Below are 24,796 nucleotides of genomic sequence, written 5' to 3' on the forward strand. Positions count from 1 at the left end.
CGGGGTTGCCGTTATTATCAAAATCAAAATTCATTTATTCAGTTAAATCACATGATCACTTTGAATTGTCAACTCTACCGCCTGTTCGGTATCGTGACCAGCTCAAGGATAAAGGCAAGAACCTCTTATCGTCTTAAGTTATTTACATTGCTTATATTAATAACAGTAATATTAAATTAATTAAATAAGTTGGAGCTATTTTATTTTATTATTCGAATCTGGGTTCAAATTTCAAGTACACGTCTTTATAGTATTAAATTTGGGCGATTGACGTATGAAATGTAATTTTAACAAGACGTTATTAGAAAATTCAAATTTGCTATTTCAAAGGTGGCCTCTGGCGATTTTGAATGAAATGAAACACATCATAGATTGCACAAAACATTTTAATATAAACTTAAAAAGTCGTACAACAATATGAAAAATTATTATTGACTAATTATATTTGCGGTTATGGAGAACCGCTATCTATATTATGCAAATATTATTCTATATTTAACACCTCATCGAATATATCTTACAAAAGAAAGAAAAAATAAAAAGTATCTTTAGTAATAAAAAATCTCATTATACTAAGTTGTATTATTAAACTTACTTTATAAGATTTTATCTACAAAAAATACTGTAGCGTTTTGCTCAGTTTTTCAATCGAGCTCGCGTTTACGTAATCATAGGGTATCAATAAATTACTTTAATGGTTAAATTATACTACTACTCTTAATCTAAATGAAAATATAAAAATCGTAAAAAAATAGTGCACATTTCCGTCTACAACTTGTCATTGTTGTGCTATCAGTAATTTTGGTTTTTCGACATGACCTTGCATTTGCTACACGCGAAATTATTGTTTATACTTTACAGTTGTAAAAATCTGTTAAACAGTTCATATTACAATAATATCCGCGCCATTTTAACTATTAAAGCTTTTATTCAAATTAATTTGCGTAACTTTTATTAGACTAATAGAAAATAAGGGTCATTCGATATAAAAAAAATGAAAGAGTGTTGGACTATTCGCAAAAGCTAATAGAAAAGGACGCAAGTCATGTGGAGGAACCTCTCTCGAGTGGGGTGGTAAATGACGGCGAGCGAGCACAGTCCCGAGCAACGACAAGCCGACCACGGCGTGCCTAAGCACAGCCTCCTACAACTATGAGCCTCGATTGAAACACCGAACGTGCCAAGTGAAATATAAAAAAGATAAATAACACATAGTTTTTACTTTATGAATTCGCATGCACCAGTTACTTTATGAATTGAGAAATACTTTTTATTCATTTATTCACATTCACGTCTTTTATAACATTATATAAGTATACCGTACAGACTAAGGCCGGCCGCCTCGACGCGGTCGGCCGGCAATGTACACGAGGACTAATATCTTCTTAAAAAAATACTGTTAGATTGAAACGTAGCTAATCCTATAATATATTTACGTTTAATATAATCGTTACGAGGGTACAATCGTACAAGGTGTCCTACTCTAGGTGAGATCTCCGACGCCTTCGGGCGGCCCGCCGCGCCGTCCGACCGCGTCCGAACGGATATGCAAACGTCATTACATACAAAATTCGAATACACAACAGTTGCAGTACGCTATATCTTAGAAAGTATGAATTTAGTTTTAAATATTAAAAATATGTCATTTCTCTATTGGCCTTTCGACGTGAAAAATTATACGTTTCGCGTACTACGAATATAAAGTATACACATTTAAATATTATCAGTATTCTCTTAGATCGGAGGACGAATGAATACAGGCTCGCTCGTGAAGGTACGTCGCGAGCGCTCGCGTCTCTTCACGAAGGTCGCATCGACCGAAGACATCTAACCCGACTCGGCTTTAAACAGTAAGAAAATAAATCGCCGGCGAGTCGCGCGGCAGATCGTCGCTCCTATAAATTTACACATCGACGTAACGAACGAGAATACAAAAAGTTATGAAAAATCGTACGGATATCACAAGCGGCGAGCGGCGCGGGACGCCCCCGCGGAAAATAAAAAAATAAACGCGTCTCTCTCGTACAAAAGTAAAGGATCTATGAGCGGCGAGAGCCTCAGTTGGCGAGCAGCAAATGCGGGGCCGCCTCGCGCCGCGACACGAAGTAGGCCGCAGGGTCGGCCGGGGACAGCGCCCGCGCCGCCAGCTGTTGCTGCACGGCGCGCTGCTTGATGTAGTTGCTGAACTCCGTGGGCGACATGCGGTTGGCGCGCTTGCTGCTAGTCTTCAGCTTGGTGCTACCGAACTTGGTCTGCGCGAAGGTAGCCGTCGTGAAGGTCAGCGGCTGCGCGCGGAACGGCGGCGCCGGAGAGAAGGCGGCGGGCGTGGGGGGCGAAGGCGCCGCCACCGGCTCCACGGGTCTGAAGCATTGCGCTTCGGGGTTGAAGGCGCGAGTCACCTGAAACGCAAAGGTTTTGTTACCGCCGTTGCCGTACTGGGGCCTTTTAGGCTAATGGAGAAAGTCTAGGTTGACCTATAAGCCATTGCGTTTGATTTGTTTCTGCGATATTGTTTGCTTTATTGCCCTACTTGAAGCTGTGCCAATTTTTACGTAACTGGTAAACATTGATTTATGATATCTCTCTTCCATTACCCTGTTTTTGTTTACGTCTGAGCGTTAACATCAATATAAGGAATTGGCAATAGGATCCAAAAATTTCAACATGTTAGCTTTCCGAAACCAAATTTCCTCTACCTAACCTCTAAATAAGATAAAGAAAAATAATAAGTACCTCTCTGTCAGTTCGCTCCTCTGCTGCTCTTTCGTCGCTGCTGAAGAGTACCTTCACAGCACCTTTTTCTCCGATTCGGTAGGACACTTCTCCTGAAAATACAAACATTTCAATAAATTTAAATACAATTTTTATTATAATTCTAATCTTCTAGCTCAAAATTATTATGTTAATGGATGCGCAATTTCAAAGTTTAAATTTATGAACACGGGTTATTTAAATGGAGCTCAATTCATCTTGTTTTGTTATAGGAAGAACTTAATTACACAATAACAATGAGCATGAAATTAGACAGCGTCAGATATTTCACGCAGAATTTAGTTTGACAATTAAATGTTAACACAATAACAGCTTTTATTTAAAAAAAGTATTGAATTATCGTAAGTAGTTTCGTAGTTAAGCAAAAAATCAATTACGTTGCTCCTATTATACCTCCTATAGTTCAAGTTATTTTAAAACCATACTTTCAGAAAAAAATAACAATTGAAATTACCTGGGTCGACCCAAACAGCCAGGTCTCTTGGAAGGTGTTCCAGCACATCACGGACTGGAACGCCCGATTCTCTTGCCGCCCTCTCCAACACAGGGTCTAAAGGGCCCCCTGTCTTCAAGCACCTAAATGCTGAGCCTCTGCACGGTCTGTCAGGGTACCAGTGACCCCTAAACTTGTCTTTTAACGCCTTCTCCAGCTCCTCTCCGAAAATGTTCACCCGCCGCCTCGGCAGTTTGTTGTAGAGGTATGATATCACGAAGTTTAATGCTACTTGTACTTCAATATGCATTTTGTTTGATCACTGCAAAAAAAACAATATCTTTGTTTAATCTATTTCCGTATCGAAGTCACTGAAATGTAACGAATGCTGGACAAATAGATTTCTTAGAAATTAGAACCTTTTCTCACGTCAAAACGTAATAACGTCATTTAAAACTTTATTTGACTGTTCCCTTTGAACCGATAACTTTGAGAAACTGGTGGTGATCGGTAGAGTGGAAGGCACGAGACAACGAAACACAGCACTATACCTGCATGACCTTCAGTAATGAAGAACGCGACAAAGGAAGAAGTAAATGTTGATACATAGGGAGAAAAAAAACGTCCTTTTTATGGAAAAATCGAGTGAATGTAATGTAAAAGTCAGCCTTACCTAATTAAATTGCGTTGGAAGGTTCGTTTTGTTTGTTACGTAAATGAATAAAACCAAATCCCGGCTTAGATATAGCTAACTTTCGTTTTTCTCTATATGTATGTTATTTTGTCATTTTAAACTTTTATCTGTAATTCATCATACGTTGTCATCTCCTGAGATTAGCTCGCGATAGGCAAGTTTAATCTTATCACTTTGGTGACTAACCGATTATGACCGATTGAATTACCCAAAAATATGCCAGTTTTGACTTTTAACTTAATTGAGAATTAAAATTAGTTGTTTGTTAAAATTGCAAGATTTTTTTTTGGAATGGTGCAAAAATATTACTATTAATTAGCCTGTAAATAACTTTGATTATCTGCTTATTAAAAAACGTTAAAGTAATGTTTAATTACACTATGTTTCATTCAGATTCCATTTTATTATTGTCACTTAAGCCGTTCAATGTTTGTGTGTGTGGTTGGGCACAGACTGAAAACGTAACGTACAAAGTAACGTGCGAGGTTCCTGTCTGAAGAATAGATAAGTAGCTCTTTTTATAGATCATATATAAATATTGGAACAAAACACAATTGAGGTTAAACCCTATATTTTATCTCTTTCTTATGTAGTAATTAAGCTATTTTCATGACAAGGACACGCCTCATACAAGATTTGCACGTTTGATTAAATATAAATTTCTTGTAGTTTATTCGATATTTAGTGTCAAGAAATTGAATTAAACTGTGAATATATGTTTGATCGTTTCACAGTTACAAATATAGACTTAAATAGATCATTTAATTACAATACTTATCGTAGTGGTGCTACGGCGTAGACGCTAATGTGAAGTAATAAATATTAAAGAGCCTTACATTATACATTATTATGTTAACGCAAGTATTGGCGTTTCGCGGACGTAAACAGCTTTTATGAGGTTCCTTTTAAGTCAGCGTAACACGATTCATTAGCAGAACATTAGAAAATGAATCACTTGGTAGATACAATTTGAAAGTAATGTTATAAATCGTAACGTCTATTCTGATATAGAAAATCATTTAATAAATATTTAATTTATGAAAATTTTCCAATTATATTATAACAAGATAACTAATTTCATAATCCATCAATAATCCTTTTTGATTTAAATTAGGTATATTCGAACTTAGGAAAAAGTCATTTTGATATTCCTTTGAGTTTTGAGATGTAGTTACTCAGATGCATACGTATTTCAGAAGGACACCTAGTCTTTCTGAAATACTTATATTAATAAACGTTAACGAGTACTTTGCAAGTGACGGTTAAGTCGGTTATAATATAAACATTATATGGCTGTATATAGGCCAGGAACGTGTGGAAGAGTACAATCAATCCACTTTTTAATTTTCATGCCAATTAACCGTTGAGTTCATCCTAAATGCGTTATGCGTTACGCACACACGCTCGATAAATTAATCAAAACTTCATTTTACACTGAAATTACTGTAATTTCGACACGTGTCACACCATGATATTTGATATTCGACATGATAATTAATACCATTTGTTCTAAAAGGAAAGGACCATTTGCACATTTAACACTTGCTTGCACTTTGACAAAACCAATAAAAAATTGATTCAACTATGTTTAGAATGCTTAAAAGTAGAAAATATTACCTTTCTAGACGATCATTAGAATAACCCAAGCTGCGTACAAACGAAAGACTCGCTTGAACGAAACAAAACACCGATAAGAGTACACAAACGAAAGTCGTCAAAGAAAAAAGGCAATCTCTTGAATGCTCAACAGATAGCGTAACGTGATCGTGAAATAAATGAAAGTCCCAAAACCCTTTGTGGGTCTCCGTTACTGATAAGTTTGTTCTGCTAAAGTTGAAATAGGCTCAAGTTTCTCCTTCACAATTAGTAACGCTTCAGAGAGTTTTATATGAAACTGTAGTGAGGTCAAACGGTTATAGCTTTGAAAGTTACTTTCCTTATATACATTCAATATTATTTAATATGAATGCACACACACTTATGTACGCGTGTCATATACAGAAAGAAAAAATACTTTGTTATGGAAGAGCTGCGAACCCTGACACAGGTTCTTTACTTAAAAGGGTTAATGAATTGTTTCTAATGAATAAACACATTTTTTTAAATCAATGATTATGCACCAGGCAAGCGTATATAGAAATCATACTTCTAAAATCAAGTGATATTGTAATTTAAACATCATAGTTTAGTAATTCCTAAATGTTCATTTTATTTATCAAATTCGTTGAGCAGCTACGCCATACTCCTAAAGCCTACTGCAATTCGTCTGATAAGGAAGAGATTTGTGTAAATACTTTTAAGTCCCTTATTTCAACTCCATGGTGAGTCTTAAGCCTTGGTATTTACCAGTACCGCATTGAAAGAAAAATAAATTTGGGACAAGCTTCGAAAATTATTAAAGAGAGACTGAGAATTGTGAACTGGTTAAATGTGTGATATATTCAGATTTTATATAAAATTAGATTCTGTAAAACACACATATATATCTTATTTGATATAACACGAACGAAGGGACAATTAAAAGATAGAGAAAATATTTTCATTTTTGCAACATTATTTCACCGTATTAAGAACTTCGTAATTAAAAACATTTCAAGCGAGAAGATTGTAGTAATTGATTTTATGTTTGTCGTACATCGTATTTTATCCATAGCTTACATTGTGATTATGTATAGTAATGCCTAATTATGGTATATACACCGAAATTATCTGAATGTTACAATTATAATATTTATTTCTAATGTTAAAACATTCTGTTCTGTATCTATACATAGAGAAAGAATTTATGTAAAATAAAAAGCCATGCCTTTCATTATCGGTTCGAGCCCGGGCAAAGGTTTATTATAGTAATAAAGTATTTATAAACTAATCTATAACATACAATTTATGTTTCCACCCCTTCAGTCATCAATTTTAACCCTTTTATTTGAAATAAACGTCTAAATGTAGTGGTTATGTACAGTCGGGAAAGCAATCTTTCCTCATCTTGAAATTATCCTATTAACCACAATGGATTGTATTTATCTAAGACCATTAAAGCATCCGCTCGTAACAAGGTACAATCAATGCGGATAGCCTTCAAGCATCACCAGCATCTGATATATCGATTTACAATTACACCGAAGTTCTAGAGGCGTGCGGCCTCTAACTTCGGCTGTCCTATTTATATCCGTAACCCAGTATCGATCCGACGCCCCACTGCCCGACAACCCCTAGCATTCAATAAAATCACTTGTTACAATGGGTGTAAAGGTCAAAATTCGCGGACGAATATTCGCAAAAATATGCGACGAATTTGCCTTCTGTGCGATTAAGGATATTATCTTCTTTTAAAATACGGTCTTGTCAAGTGAAAACATTTCTGTTACGATTCAAGTACGGGCTGTTTATTCAAGTATGGTTGATATTTTTGGATCGTTTCATTTCAGAATGTTTTCTAGTTTTAATTTTCCTATTAATATATTCACGAGCTGAAAATTAAATTTCTTATTGCTTGACACGACTTAAATAGGTTTAAAATTATCCGTTTTATTTTATTAGTTTATTATTTTGAATTGAAAATTTCCTAGATGATACTTGCGACTCAATGTCAACTAGATTGCATAGACAGACTTTGAAAGGCTTCACGTCTTGAACTGAAAAGAAAATTCAACCGTTATTGCCTCTATAATGAGTTATATTTTTCGTAAAAGTATACTTATTCAGCTTAAAAATGTTGTATAAAAAGCATCAGTATACAGACACAAAATATTTTAGTCGTTAGTAGTTAGTAGAGTTATAAACTAATATAAATGAAAGATTTGTTTAGAAGTCAAGGGTATATCATATCTGAGAAGATCGTTAAATACACTAAAAGCTTATCTATTGACGTTAAATAAGTATTAGTATATTATTAGTAGACCATTAATAATTTGACTTCATGTTACCTAATACACGATTTGCGAACGCTAGTATTTTTCGAAAATAACTTAACACTGAATATTTTTTATCTAGAATATACTTGATAAGTAATTGACAGCTAAATTTGTATCAATATCACGTAAACAAATACCATTACGTAGTCTTTGCTCGTCCTATTTTATACAATGTTCTACGCGCATTACTCCCTTTTACGTTACGTAGTAATAAACTACCAGTATTTATCTACGAGTGTACAAATTCTGATATATTTTCTCGCTTACGAGACATGCTTATTTTCAATTTGCACAAGGTTACCTCTAAGTAATAAAAAAGTATTATCACTTTTTACAAATTTTGTCTGCCCAAATTACTAATAAAACACTCAAACTATGATTATTTTGACAAACAATAATAAAAAAAGCTACTTTTAATTATGAATCTACGCCGACGAAGCAGAGGATACGGACATAGGAACATGACATGTATTGTTGTTTGTGTAACATCCATTTTTTCGTGGATATTATACCATGTTTATATGATTAGGTCCACCCACCCACATATGACCCGTAAGACAAAAACGATGGACTGACGACTTACTTAAGATTTCTGGGGAGAATTGGATGGAGTAAGCTAACAACAGATGCAAATGGTAAGTATAGAAGGAGGCCGAGGAGGAGGAGGAGGGAAGACTTTTCCCAAAAGGGGTCCATACAGCACGAACACGAAAGGAAATAACAATAAATGTATAATGGCTTGCGAGTGCGTTGCCGGCCTTTATAAATTGGTACGCTCTTTTCTTGAAGTACCCTAAGTCGAATTAGTTCGGAAATACTTCAGCGGGCAGCTGGTTCCACATAATGGCCTTGAAATACGCTCAGTTGTGGAACGGCGGACTTCGAGGTGATACGGGTGATATTTCGTATTCTGCCTCGACGTCCGATGAGTTTCAAGCTGCAGATATTAATCCGAACAACTCTTCTGAACACTTAATGGTAAATACAGTAGAAGATGCAAAGTGACATCTCTACGCAACGCCAAATGTTACGCCGCTAACTAAGGTAGACTAAGAGTATAATAACAAAACTAGAACCGATTTGGTATTAACAGTATGTAACTAACGTGACTTTGCATTATTATTTTATATAATTCGGTACAGCTATAAAATAAGATATTAGAATAATCCGTTTATGAGTTTGTGTCGGTTACACTTATCCTTTATATTTCCTTCCTAAAACCTACTCTGGATATCAATTTATAGGTAATTGTCGGCGGTTTGGCGCGCTTTACCTTCCAAATGGCCCTTATACCTGACATAATTGCTGAATAAGCCCTTGCTATATTACATAACTCCTAGCTAACGTAGTTATGTTAAATTATTATCAATGATAAAGTTTGCAAGGAAAAAACGCAATGACTTGTGGGCTGATTTCTTCTGAGCAATATAAAATGTCCTGCAATGCAAAATCTGGATAGGCTCCTAGTAGTAGAGCTGGTGATTTCCTCCCTCATCGAATAAGTTTAGCAAATCAGCGAATAAATTCTGCCAGTGTTGAAAGTACACTGCTACAGGGACTTTTAAATTTGTATTTATACATTTTTAGTACGCAGATTAAGTAAATTGTAAATACTGTGTATGTTTGTCCCAGTATAAACTTACATAATATTACTATGTTCTGTAGAGATCTTTGATAACAAAAATTCCACGGTATATATCGCTTAGCTAAGGACACACTTAGTGTTATCAGAGCCAATGTAAATTTGCGTACATACTACTTTCACATGTGGTTTGGGATAGTTTTGATAACAATGTGGGTTATCACGTAGGGAAACACCCGTCTGAAATTAAACTGTATGTACAATTAATAAGGTCTACATTTCTCTACCAGGGTTTTGGCCGTATCTCAACGAATTAGTATTAACACTTTTGGGAGGATCCGTTATGGGTTATGTGCCCGCAGCGAGCGCGTTCCACTTTTGAATTTGTTTGCGATGTAAGTTTTTAATTACTTGAATTAGGCAATTTTCGGTTTCTCGTTTATCGTTGTTTATAATTTCCACTTCTAAATTGATTTATGCCTACGAAAAAGCTTTTATAACTATTATTGTATCGCTGGAAGTCGAATAATCAACCTCAAGATTTGGGTTATATAATAATAGTTTTCGTGCCTTGCAATACTAACATGGAATATTGTGTTGTTTCAATCGACTCACGATGCACTGGTCTCCTACCTCCTTCTTATAAAAAAAAAACATTTAAAAAATCACATTGACACTAAGGTCAGGACATTGTTAAGTGCCTTTCTCATACCTAATAACCTAACGCTTTATTGCCGGTATTTTTTTTCTTAACAATAAGAAAATGATTACTAAGAAAATCTAAAATTTAAAGTGTATATTTTTATTATTTAATTTTTTTTCATATTTTAGAAAAGATAGCTTGTTACATATATACTGTAGGTATAGAATTACGATGTGGTAAACTTCAATAAGTAAATATCAGACATAATAGGGAGTGGTTATATTTTTAGTTACGCGATCATCTTAACGACATTTTTCCTCTAAATTTCATATCTTAACTAGAGAATTTGCTTAGTTTAGCATTAATTATGATTTAGTGCGACAGGCAAGCATAGGAATGATTTAATAGTTTTCCAATATCGGCAAACGATTAAACTAACAGTTTATGAAATCAATTTGTAGATAAAACAAAGTTATAAACGAAATTTAATTTAACTTCGTTTTGCAATTAATCTGTAATATTGAAGCAATGAGAGCGGTTATTAATTTTCCATTCTTGTATATGACATTATTACATTCATATGATTATTATGGAACGTGGTTATTATTACAGTTTTCCGATGAGGATGATGTATCGTTTACACAAACATGTTTATGTTCTAACATTATCTATTGTAACATGATATTATAAATAGATTAGCGGCACTAAAGTATTTTTTCAATACGAATCCGTAGTTCCGGAGATAAATCTCTGGAAATCTCTGCTTTCAGTTTTTCTCGTATTTTCAACATTTTTATTTATACTCTGGGCGTCGATGCGTAGCGTGATTGTTTTATAGCATTTTTACCCTCACTCAGAATTAATGATTGAATTTTTAAAATTCGTTTCTGTAGTATTAGAGCTAATGAGTTACACTACAAAACTACTACATATCTTTCCTAGTTAAAATATTAATGAAATGTGTAAATTAGGGGTATTTTGCTCTTGAGATTTTTTTACTGTTATATCTAAGATTTATAACGTTTTGTCGAAGAGATAGATCACAACTAACATCAAATGTAATGAAATTAGTTGGCTTGGCTTGGCTTCAGCGTACGACTCTCATACCTGAAGTCGAAGGTTGAATTCCCGGCATTGCACATATGGACTTTCTAGCTATGTGTACATTTAACATTCGATCGAAACCGGCTTGCCTTAGATCCATAAAGTCGACAACGTGTGTCAAGCACAGGAGGCTGATCATCTAGTCGCCTATTAGATAGACAAATGAACATAAAACAGACACAGAAATCTGAGGCCCAGACCTAAAAAGAGTGTAACGCGAATCTGATTTATTTTATCTATATGCAGCATAGCATATGCCTGTGATGCCCTACCTATTCTCACAGTGACCATTATCATCCTGACCTCATTAATCAGTCTGTGTGCTAAATCCACTTAACTACGACATTTAAGTCGTTGCTTTTACGAGGTTTGTTAACTGCGTAAGTGGTTAGTTAATTAAACTAATTTGTTGTTATTATTCCCTTATTTCACACCCAATTTACATAATTAAATGGAAAATACCTAAACATAGCACGTGATAAGTAAATGTGTACTGTTTAAAGTTAGGAAATTCCTCAAATCTTGTTTGATTTACGCGTGTAGAGACAAGAGTTGTATGTCAAGGAGTGTGATAAATTGCTCAAACCTGCTCGACATCCTTGGAGATATACATTGATTGATGGCTGCGGGCAATACCTTCATAATTTGTGACTTTAACGTGTTAAATAGGAACATACGTAAATAATTTAAAAATTATAAGAAATGTCTGAATTATAATGGAATCTATATGATTTTTTTTTCTTTCTAATAGATCCTCTTTAATATTTCATTACGCGCCGAATCGAATAATTATATTTTGATAATAATGATAATTTGTATAATAAATAGATTAACCACCACCTTTCATAAAGTAGAATGATGATATAGAGATATTACTAAACACTACTTAAACACTAAATAAGACGAAAAGGTATCTCAATTTTAATAAAAACCAAGTTACTACCAATAAACATCTTCATGCCATTGATCATTCGTAATGCCCTATTTACGCCAAATACATTCACAAAATTCTCATCCCTGGGATTCCAAGGAAACAATACCTGTCTTCCCAATTATTAGATTATTGATCGAGGGTGAAACAAGGCCCGCTCCATTGAGTCTTGTTTGAAGATTTGACGTATGGACCGGTCGTTAAGTCGAATCCTTTTGTCTATAAAGGGACTATAAACAGATTGAATAATAGATAAGCCTTTATGAAATATTCAATACCATTCAGAAATATGACATTGAATCAAGGGCTTAATGGACGCTTTCAGAATTTGAATAAAGGATAATGTATTATTGAAACTGCCGATACCAGCCACTAAAAAAGACGTGGCAAGTAACGGTCAAACTAAAAAGATATATATATATATATATTATACAGGTCGCAAATGTTTCAATGAAAAAAGGTAATTCTGATTATTCTGAAGTTACTGCCAGTATGCACGCAAAAAGGCTTACTATCAGTTGTGACTTGACTTAAGAAGTGAGTAAATCATTCAAATGCGTCACATTAAGATCATTCTTAAAGATATATAAATGTTATATATGACCACTGTTACACTATGCCTACAGCATTAAGGATTCTTATTGCATAAAGGATCTTACTATGGTTGAAAGCGTTCAAAGAAAAGCCACGAAAAGTGTCAGAGCACTTAGGAACAAACCTTATAATAAGCGTCTGAAAACACTTGATCTTACTGAATTAGGAAGTAGGCGATTAAAAGGTAATCTCATTGAAACCTATAAAACCTTACTGGCCTCTATAATATTCCAGAAATTGAGAAGCTTTGTATTTTAAGTGAGAACAAACATTTGAAGGGTAACCTTAAACCTGGAATAATTAAATAAAAATAAAAACAGGTTGGATAATTTGTCTGCAAATATGCGCGCATCAGCCAATTAAGCTGCTAGCGTGTTTATCTACATATTAATAGTAATAATGTTGCATATTGGGAATGCAACCCGAACGTACATTGTTAAAATACTGTGTAATAAACTATACCAATGTGTCAATAATAAAAATAATGCGTACCTATAGTGAAATAGTCATGTAATCGTCATATACTTGAACTACGCGGGAATTATTCGCTTTGCGCAAACGCTTAGAATCTTCACACAATAAGCATTAAAACAGTTATGTTACATACCCATGACTAATTATTTACACGTCTTTCTTATCGGTTTAGTAGTAAAAAAGTCACTTTGCGTAATCAAATACGTAGACGTGAAAATTAAATATTTATTTTACTAATATCCTAATTGAAACGTAAGCAGACCTTGTTTTGTCAAAATTGTTTCACTAATGAATAAACGTTGTGAAAGAAACGCGTTATTTTGACGCTTAAACTAATTGCGCGGCTGCGAAGAGCGACATGAGAAGAGATATAGAAGCTGAAACTTTATAACATCAGCACATATCCAAAAAAAAACTTCGTACGTTTTAAGACGAATAATAAAATTTTACGAATTTTTATGAGTATATTCGTAGCATGACTACCTCATTATAGGTATAACAATAATTAGCTGTGGCTCGTATTGCACGTTTTATGTTATTTACACATCGTGAGTACATACTTGTTAATATATTTCTTGCATAATATTTCAGTATTGAAATTGTAAAGTTATTTGTGATAAATATTTTATTGTCGCTAAGCCTTCATGCCTGATTTCCTAATAATAAATAATTCACATTTACTAGACCTAGTATTACTAAAAGGTCACTTTTGTAAGGGACAATCCCATTGAGCTATCTACTTTAAAATGCGATAAAAACTTTCTAAGGATACATTAGCATTTCAAACAATGCCGAGAACATAAAGAATCTGACAACCCAACATTCCCAAAAGCAATTTAAAACAGCGCTCTACATAGGTAGCGTCAAAGCGAGAATTTTATTGCTACACAACTACGGAGCGAGTAGAATTCCTCTTATTTCCTCAAAGTGACATATGTTACCGAAAAGCGTGCTTCAGACGAGGCGGGGCGAATGTGGGGCGGTTGACGTCAAACTTTTCGCATTAAGAAGCCAGTAGGTCTCGGTCGTAGCTGTGTTGGAGGAAATTAAACTCTCCGATTCGCTGATAAAGTTTATATTACCATACGCGTTGGTCGTGACGTAATCGTGAAGCAAAATTAACCCCCTGTACAAAGTGCAATGGAATGTGTTAGGGATGATTGTAGTTGATTGTTCTACCGTTTTTCTGACCTATTTTCTTTGATAGCTGATGCATTGTGTCACAGATAGACGAGCAGGAAATATTTATTAGCTTCGACAGTTTACAATAGTTTTGCGTTCGAAACAAATAACGCGATGGCTATTTTGTGTAAGCTGTTTTTAATTCATGTTTATCATGGCTTACATAGCGATTGTTATTCTACCCTCTCGAGTTAAATAGAGCAATGTAATTAACCTAATTTTATGTACCGACCTAAGGTAGGGGATGATTTCAAAGAATACTCTCTGAGTTATCTTTAACGAGTACATATAGTATGTAGAGATGAGGGGACATAGGAAAACTGGGGCAAACTACGTCCATCAATGATTAATGTTTCCCCATTTCTATCGTATAGATCATCGTCGCGAGAAAAACTTGATTGATGTGGGATCGGGGACGTAATATTTTCTCTCATTTCCCACTCTGTTTTATACGCTTTTGATGGATGAGATGTATTTCCTCGTATTGACTTGGTATAGACTGGGGTATATGAAAGGGTCTTTGGAATTCGTCCTTCACTATCTTTTTTTATTTATTAGTGCGCATATTTCCTATTTTATTGGGAGATATATATTTTCTCTTGTTATAGGCCAAACGTTTCATCTAACTGTGTTCCGTTAATTTTTATTACTTATATAAGGCCTAGTTAATAAATGAGGTACCTCTAAAGCGTAATTAAATTAAATGATATTTGATTTGAAACAAAAGAGCTTTGTAACGTCAAGTTACAATTAAAATAGCCAAAACAAATAGATAGCACTTGAGAACCTAATATACACAGACTCGCAAAAATTATTGATCGACAATAATTTGATCACTCCTTGACATTGACTTCATATGATGTAACAATGTCAAGCGGTAATCAAATGTCGAAAAACTAAATGTTATAAAATTTCCTACAACCCATTCAAAGGACTGTGACAAAGGCCAACGTGAGGTCACCGCAGTTTAGACCTCAGTTATTACTTATTATGAAATCGGTTATACGCGTTCACATAACTCGAAAAGGCTGTTAATTTTTACACCTGAGTTTTTATTGCGAGGGAAAGATGACAATGTCAATTGACATTGTTTCATATTTAATAATAAAACCTAAAGTTTTGTTTTTTTTTATTCTTCAAGAAATTACCTTACAGTCTTTTCAGGCTGACCACTATGGATAGTTATGAAACGTCGAGGTTATAAATAATATGATGAAATTAGGTATATATCTTAAAGAAATTATATCCTTTTCAATAAATTAAGTAACATTAAATATTTTCGAAAAATATGATTTTTTTCCGTCCTAAAATTATACATGCCATACGGATGAAATCACTATTGTTACGTGTTTAGCGTAACCAATTATAGTTGTCAGATTGAAAATAATTAAAAATATTATATATTTATCTGCTCGTGCGAAGCCAGGACAGATCGATAGTATAATATAAAAAAAACGTGATCACGCGCAAGGTCGCACTCGCGTTGCATGACGGACATCAATGTCATGGCCCCGTTCGGCGGTTAGCAACTTGGCAGTGACACAACTATGGATCCCGTGATTTTGCTATTGTTTCATTATCGTTAAATAAGTGTACTATTTCTAACGAATTGTTTCCGTGACGTAGTGTTATCTTTCTGGTTGACTTAGATCTTATAGCGTGAGATCTTTTAAGCAAAAATTATTTCAACTTTTCATGTTCACGGTATAACATATCACGCGGTTCTCGATTCTTTGAGCAATATTATTAGGAATATAACTCCTGCATAAGTTATTGTTATACTTTTATAAATCTAATGTATGAAAAACAAATGTTTTTATTACATAGTTACTTTTATTTAAATCGGTTTTTACCACGAAACATGATTTACTGTCGAATTTTCTTAATTCTAATGGATTTTCATATAGATTAAAAGGGCATTATACAACAACGTTTATACATAAAATTCCGCTGACACGTGATTTTACCAAAATAGAAATAGGTTGTCTAATTAATTTTAAACATGTTGTCATTTCCTCGCAATCTTAGTTAATGAGGTAAACTAATGAGGTACATGCATTGGCTATTTGTTAGGCTTGAGGAATATAGATACCTAGAATAGATAAACATAGGTTTATCAATAACCTAGTTTAACCATTCGAGTTCCAACTTTTATTAAATAATGAAATTACTTTAACGATCACTATGGATCCATACATTTATAGTTTATTTAAAAAATACTAGATCCTTAAATGAGATTATAGGCACATGATTAATTTATCTTCTTTATTACAGATGATTTTTATCTCCTATTAACAGATAACATGAAAATTCTCGAATTTTGAAATCCTGGATGCGCAAATGTCGTTTGGTTAATGAAATCTCACCATTTCGGTGAAGGAATTTATGAGATATAGCAGTGTTAAAAGCCTGTTCTTAGTATCGATGTAACGTACATGAACACACAACTGTACATATAAGTGCAAATAAATCTATACATAAGACGTATACGCCAGCATGAAGGTTAAAATAATTATGTAAAATTATCATACATATAGTAGCCGTATTTAAACTACAATGTGAATTCTAATGTTTGAAATAATATTCATAACTTTGTACTGAATTACGTATTGTTATTTTTTAATAAGATTTTATTATAAAGTTAATAGTCCTGTTTCGAATTAATTATGTAGGATTAATTTCGAGATGATAGGATAGGAGATGAAGGATGGTTTTTGACACAGACAATGTCAAAGAGACAGACAGTTTTTAGACATTACAAAACTTAAGAATGTATGTGTATGTGTTATAGCCGAGCAGTGTCAAGGTTCTGATTGTTTTCAACAGCTTATTTAAAATATATGAAAATATGTTTTTTAATCACTCTTATTATTCCCTTTTATTACTCCTTTTGTGTCCATTTATTTTTTCTATTTAGTTCTGGCAATTCAGTGTCTGTTCTAGAACCAGATCTCTAGTTCTAGTTTCTGTTCCAAATTATAAAATAACAATAATTCAACCTTTAAATTGAGTTATAAAGTAAACAAATAATTTATTACAACACACGATCAGTTATGACGGATGCGTTTCGAGGTCGGAGGATTTAACCTCATCATTTAATATCCTTGTCACAACTAGACACAACTGACTGTAAGCAGCAGAGCACGGTGTGACTACTTTGCCATTATTACAAACATTGGGGTAATATCAATAATTAACAGTTCTAGTTACTAAGGAATAAATCTTCGATACATTTGAAAATTGGAAACACCATTCTTTAAATCTTAGGGATTTAATCGTAAGTATAATATTTCTTACATGAGGAACGAATGAAAAATATTTCTGAAATTATTAAATCTCCAATAGTGCAACACAAATGTGACATTTGTTTCTGAGAAACGCTCTCAATCGTAAGGGCGTACGTTCAATTCACATAACTTAAGTAAATTAAATATAATAAACGTTTGCTAATAATGCAAATAGTTGTAGCGTATACAGCACCTGCATTAATAATTAATATAGTACAAGGACAGTCTGTATCTCGAATATACATACATAGATACTGAATAAGTAGATATTTGCATAATAATGGAAAGGAAATGTTATTGTAGCAGATAAACCGCTTCAAATTGGAATATTAACAATTGTAAACTGGAAATTATTAAGTACAAATTAAAATATGTATTATAAGCATATTTGCGGTGTAAATGGATTTTTCTCGTATTATTTACTCGTAGTGTGCAGAAATAAAATATATTAGACATATACTTTTCATATTGCACAATTATACACGAATTGTGAGTGGAACAATTTATTCCTAACGAAAAGCTAAGAAAATGCTAAATAAATTTCCCTTCGGGACAACTTGCAGATTGCTTTGACATGACTTCTGTATTCATTCTTAAAACTACTTCACCCTAGTTCGTTATATTCCTCAATATGAAACGAGATTATTATCAATATTATTATCGTTCGAAGTTGTGCTGATAGTTTTATATCTACAAAATACATAAAATTTTAGTAGAATAATAAACTAAATAAAGGACTCACTTCTCAAATCCATTGTATATGTACTTCAAAGATAGTTGGGTCCAGCATCTGATCAAGGCATCCCGGAGAATTCATTGACACTCTTATAATTGATAAAGGCATTATTAATTATGAACACGATAGAATACCCAAGTAGATGCAGGAGGCTAATTTGCCTTTTGTTTGCTTCTTTCGAATATTCTTTCAACAAATAGTATTTTTTCAGTTTCTTTTTCTTCTTTTGGCTCTGGTACAGTTTGTGCATTAGCCAGCGTCAAGTATATTTTTTTTCAGTTAGAGTGAAATATTTTAACACAGAAAAAACTATATTATACACAATAAAAAGGATATTTAGGTAAAAAGAAAGTGCACTTACGTTAGGATTCTCAATGGCGAGGGAGGTTAAATTAGCCTCCGTTTGACGTGTTAACGGTACTTTACAAAGTAATTTCTACATAACACTTACATTTTATAATAAACTATTTGCACGATCAGAATACTATAAGATTTTGATTAAGATTGTTAGTCAATGTGTAAACTTTAAATCGCTAGTGAAAATGGTTAAAAGCGTTGGGCAAACACGTGCGTTTTTACGTAATGTAAGTTGTGTATGCTGTGGTGTGGTGGCTGTTTGTTTTCAAAAATAAAATGTTTAAGGATGTAACAACGGTTTTATATAACAAAATATAAAATTGGGTTCATGATATTTTATTGTGCAAATTATCTTTTTACAAATACATACAAATAGTATTATTGTTAAACTTTCCCACTTAAACAGCCTTCCACTTATTATAAACACATTAACAATAGAAGGAAAATTTTAACAAAAAATTTACTTTAGCTATCACGTTTTTAATACGCTTTACCTTTACCTTCTATTCTGTTTCTAGTTTAAGATAAACCTTCCTATTACGTACGTATACGTTAATATATGTAAGGCAAAACCACTCTTTCACAGTTTCACATCTCCTTTCCAAAAAAATTTGAATAACTATCATTTAAGTGTCTCAATTTTTCGATCACTGCTGTGATCATATGCTGTGCTTGCCTGTTTAAGTTTTATTGTTATGTTACGTGTCTTTACTGTTCATAGATGCAAGCTTTTACTGTAATGCCCATTGGCAAACAATTTTGAAGAATTAATCAAAACATTATCAAAATTATAATAATCTTTTTTTTATTAACGATTAATTATAATAGCCAAATTTTGTATCTAATCACAAGAGTGTATTTCACTGAAAAAAAAACAAAGGTCTTATCTACAGACACGTGTCTCAGCTCTTAAAAAACCTAAGCCATAAATATGAAAAACATTTTTTCAAAATCAAGCTACATAGTTCTTACCCATTCTGTATCAAACAAATTGAGAAGTATTTTAAACATACAGAATAGCTATAAAGTTTGTGTAAACTAGAACATAATATAGGCCAGTAGGGCAAAGTTAAGATTTAGCGAGCATTCATCGTAATTAAAAATCTCATTTAATGCCTCTATAGGTTTTCAAGTTGAATTATTTATGTTCATTTAAAAAGAGTGAAGGTCAGGCTCTTTGAAATGATGGCTTTTGTTCATATTAATACAATATGCAGACATTGAGTAGAACGGAAATTCTAAAGGAAAATACTGGAAATTATTGACATTTGAATTAGTTACATACAAATAAAATTATAATTAGCTGATAAGACATTGTGTGTATATTTATAGATTATTATTTTGTATTTTCGATACGATTTTCACAGCATGTATCCTAACCTTTACGTAGAAAATTATTTAATTTAATATTAATGTAACTTGTACGAAACTGTATATTAATCACCGAAATCTATGCTGTTTTGGCAAAGTGTTTTAGCCTTGGAAACTTCAACAAAATCCCGCAATTTCTATGCCAAAATATACATAGGAATATATCGCACGGCCTTGGCGTTTTATAAAGACTGCAATTAATAGTGAAGTGCATAATGCATGTTATTTAATTTAAAACGACTGTTTCTGACATTAAATGTCCATTATGTTTATTTCTGAGCTCATACTTAAAACTGCAAGGTATGTTCGAATAATTAAAACGTTTTGTTATCTACATTGTTTACGGCAAACATTGTTGAATATTCATTGTATTGCTATAATATTGGAAAAATACGGCTCTTCTTTTTAGTAATAATAGAAGTTTCATTATTACATCTTTGATATTACGATTGCATACTTGTGTTTAGTATGTATTTCAATGGTTAGCTGTCCCATATTGATCACAATTCTAAACTATAAGAACTATTACAAATCAATAATGAAAAATCAAACAATAGTTGTCCGCGACGGCACACACCTTGACATTAATACGTGTCCCGTTAACACTTAGTAACCTCCGATCATTGATTTTGGAGGATATTGTATCCTTATGGTATCTGTAATGTCTAAACAACGCATAGTTCTAAATCAATTATAAATAAACAATTAGACACTTTATGTGGGGTATTTTAAATAAGAAAAGATTGAATTTATAAAAAATATGTTTAGCAATGTATTTTGGAGCTTTGACTAAGACTTTGTTTATTTAGATTTATAATTGTCAAAAATTACGGCTTAAAGTAATAAGCCACGTTTAAGATCCATAGGATTAGAAAAACCATACATATGCTAAGTCACTTCAACGCACCGTGATCCAAGTGTAGTGATCATAATAACCTATTCGTTTCTATGACAGAAGAATGCAACGTGGATAAAATAAACTTATTTAGATATTTATCCATACATTAATTATATTAAAATAGCCAAAGTTAAAATGTAAGAGACATATATTAAGTTAAGAGAATTCATCTTTCACGTACCGAGTAGGTTTTCAGCTGTCGCATGCTTTGAGAAATTATTAAGACTTGACGAACATAAGATGCATTTTTCTATTGGTGTAGTAGATACAATTATACGCTACTGTTTGTAAATATAAATTAATTATATAAGAGTGAATGAATTTAGTTTGAACAAGTGCCAAATTGCATAAACCTAATAATTTATAACGTTATCGGATTTGAATGTTATGTGGCTGACATTTTATATATTTACTATATTTTGGTAATAGGCGTTTGTGATTTCTACAAAAGGTTGTTTTTAAAAGCGCATATTTTTCATCGATCAACATATTATTTAAAGTATAAATTGGCTAAAATACGACATGACAATATAATATATGACAAAAAAATACTTTAATTGAACTAAATTAGACCACCATATGTGTATTTAAACCGTCACGAATGAAATAGTATCGTACTCAGATAGAGCCGGCAATTTCTGTTTGTTTGAAAGAGCAATCATTGATGAGTAAAACGTTCACTATACCTATTAAACCTTACCTTGAATCTTATCGCATTATTTCGAACGTACAGATCGGTAAACCATGAAAACGAATCGTTATCCCGGTACGATAGACATTTTGCATCAACATTAAAAACAACAGCGGCCTTGAACGTTAAGCAGATGGTTCGAAAATAGGCGTCGCGTGGAAATAGCCGCGATGAAAATACAAACACGTGATTACGTACCTCGCGTACTGGCGTAAGTAGAAAATCGATGGTGTGTGCCACTCGGCGACCAACGGCTGACTGAGCCAGTATGTCAGGAGTTCGCGCCCCACCCGCGTCGCTCGCCTGAGTTATCACAGTTCGAAAATTAAAGAATAATATCACTTGTATCTCACTTAGAAAACTATGGAGGTTACACTTTAAAAAAATTCAGGCGGCTCCGAGATTTTGTTCGCGAGTACGCGGCGTGTTGCGACGTGGTGTCGGCTCGGCGTGGGGACGTCGACTGCTCGGTATAGGCTCCGCTCACGACTCTTTGCCGGAAAATGGCGCTTTTCATTTAAAGTGGTAGGCAGCTTTTAAGAAAAGCGCTGTAAATATAGACTTTAATTAGTCCGAAAAACTATTATAAAAGGTTACATGTATGGTTTGAGTGACTCAGAAATTTATTTAAAAGAAAAACTTTAAATACTAAACCTTAAACAAAAACATTCTGTATGTTAATGTTTAAATTTTAGCAAAGTAAAGTAAGTTGTCTTTTAAAAAATCGCGGCGACATATAAATTAGCGATCAAAATTTAGTACTTCACAATTTTTTGATTGTCTAATAAAATACATATTTCAAGTATTTGACAATACCTACTACCACTTAAGTCAAGTGATTTTTGCTCGATAAGATAGATTGAAGAAAAAGACGTCACAAATGTTCACGTATAGACGAAACAACCGCCTCCTAAAAAATTCGACGCTGTATCCAGCTAAAAACTTTACGTAGCCATGCTATATGATCCACAAATACACGTTCAGTGCTCTCAGCGCTGCATTTGTAGCAGCAGCCATAGAGGCGCCCCCCTCATGACGTAGATGGTGGGAATTAGCAGCTTCCCGAGGGTCGGTAAATGTAGGTCACGGGGCTAGCACTCGACCAATCCATGCCGATACACTCGACAAGTTTAAGGACGTGTAACGATGCGCCTACGATCTCGTAGCAATTATGTAGCTAGTCGAAGATTGTAATGATTGCTACGAAAAATAATTAATATAAGGGACGAGTTGGGTAATCATATGCTCATTTACAATAAAAATGAGTGGAAATTCTTATATTATTTTTCTGTCAGACGGGTACATTCTTGAATAGGCTTGTAGCGTTAATCAAAACTGATGGAGGTTGCTTGTGTATGAACACAATTTTGTCAATATCTCTACATATATAGAAGTTATAATCTTAAGACAAAAGTGACTCGATTTGTTTAAGCAATGTTGGGTATATAGAGATAACATAATAAGGATTGAGGACGATATATTTTTACATCATTTTTATTTAATTATTTTTTTTAATCTTTATTAATAACAGATAAAGCAGTGTGTGTCTAGTGACTTCAGCGTACGAGTCTCATCACAGAGGTCGTAGGTTCGATCCAAGGCTGTACACATTGGTGCGTATTATTTTTTAGTTCTTTCTTTGTGCGAATTTAACATTCTCTCGAACGGTGAAGGACAAGATCTTGAGGAAACCGGCTTGCTTTATATCCAAAAAGTAGACGGCATGTGTTAGGCATAGGAGGCTGATCACCTACTTGCCTATTAGATTAACATATGCTCATCAAACAGATACAGAAATTTACGTCCCAGACCTCAAAAGGTTGTAGCACCCCTGATTTTTAATTAATATTTAATCCTATTTTTAGACGTGGAATGAATCAATCTGAAAGCCTTGATAACTCAGTTTTTGTGAGATTATTTTTATCATATCATACCTCGGATTTGTTATCAGAATATTATCTCGAGATTCCAGCATCATATTGATGTATTTGTCATATATTGTTACAACTTATATTTTAATTTTTATATATTTAAAGTTAGACGTTTGATCAATGACTGGAGGTGATCAGCTTCCTGTGCCTGACACACGCCGTGGACATTTTGAGTCTAAGGCTAGCCGGTTTCCTCGCAATGTTTTGCTTCACCGTTTGTGTGAATTTAAAATGCGCACATAGAAATAAAGTCCATTAGTGCACAGCCGGGGATCGAACATACGACCTCAGGGATGAAAGTCGCACGCTGAAGCCACTAGGCCAACAGTGCTCTGCCAACAATCTCATGTGCATACGCTCAATTAAACAAATGTATATTGTTATTCATATGTGGAGCGTTGACAATTGAGGTCTATCAAAGAAAAGCACACTTCCTTTGCCCGACTTAAAATAGTGTTTATGTTTAAAAATAATTCTATTACACATATCATTTTAAATTTTTATAAACAGTATATATTTTTTACTAACAGAGAGATATTTGCCATCAAGTAAAGTATTTACAGTATTCCTGTAAAACCAAGTATAATATTTCCTCTTTTCAATGCTATGTCTCTAGGCTTCTTGATCGCTGAACTGGCACTTAATTCGACTTTGCAGCTCAATTAGGTACGCAGTCAAGTCTAAATATCGAAATACATGGGGAATACTTACTCTAAACAAACAACAGCGGTTTCCAGGCTAGGTGAAACATGGAGAAGGCTCACTTGATGCTAAGTGACAGTGCCCAAGGTCACTAGCAATACCAGACGGCTCGCGAGTGCGGTCCGGTCTTTTAGGAATAGGAATATATTTTTTGAAGGATATATTTGTATAATAATTAGGAAAAGGTGCTTTTCTAGTTAGCCGGTTGTCTAACTATTAATATTTTTTCCAGAAGTAATAGTTTAAACGCATATAATAGTGAATTGCTAGCTTCATACTAATAGTATAATAGTGTAAGATTACAGTATATGCTATGTAAAATATTGTCACGTAAGTGTTCTTCTATTGTGGAATACAGAAACACGAATCTAGGACTGTGAGTAAGCATACCCTTGTGGAGTGAAACACATTTTGCCCTTACACATATAAGGTTTCTATCGGATTGAACACAAAGCCGATTTATTGTGTGTTGTCAACAAAATATATTAAATAGCCTTAAC

The 24,796-nt window shown here is 33.6% G+C and overlaps 1 protein-coding gene across 3 annotated transcripts; it reads right to left on the reverse strand.

Annotated features, from left to right (window-relative positions):
• Positions 1-368: 368 nt before the first annotated feature.
• Positions 369-22,134, reverse strand: LOC123711087 (protein Tob1). Of its 3 annotated transcripts, none has more exons than XM_045663493.1 (4): positions 21,862-22,134; positions 3,227-3,527; positions 2,734-2,825; positions 369-2,399 (listed from the first exon to the last, which is right to left on the reverse strand). In XM_045663493.1, exons 2-4 carry the CDS (start codon positions 3,513-3,515, stop codon positions 2,058-2,060), a joined length of 723 nt encoding a protein of 240 aa, XP_045519449.1. In that variant the 5' UTR covers positions 3,516-3,527; positions 21,862-22,134; the 3' UTR covers positions 369-2,057. The 3 variants fall into 3 exon arrangements, with proteins under 3 accessions (XP_045519449.1, XP_045519451.1, XP_045519450.1); XM_045663495.1 differs by lacking the exon at positions 21,862-22,134 and adding an exon at positions 7,512-7,536; XM_045663494.1 differs by lacking the exon at positions 21,862-22,134 and adding an exon at positions 3,879-3,942.
• Between the last annotated feature and the right edge of the window lie 2,662 nt (positions 22,135-24,796).

The sequence above is a fragment of the Pieris brassicae genome, chromosome 6, assembly GCF_905147105.1.
Source record: "Pieris brassicae chromosome 6, ilPieBrab1.1, whole genome shotgun sequence".
Lineage (NCBI taxonomy): Eukaryota > Metazoa > Arthropoda > Insecta > Lepidoptera > Pieridae > Pieris > Pieris brassicae.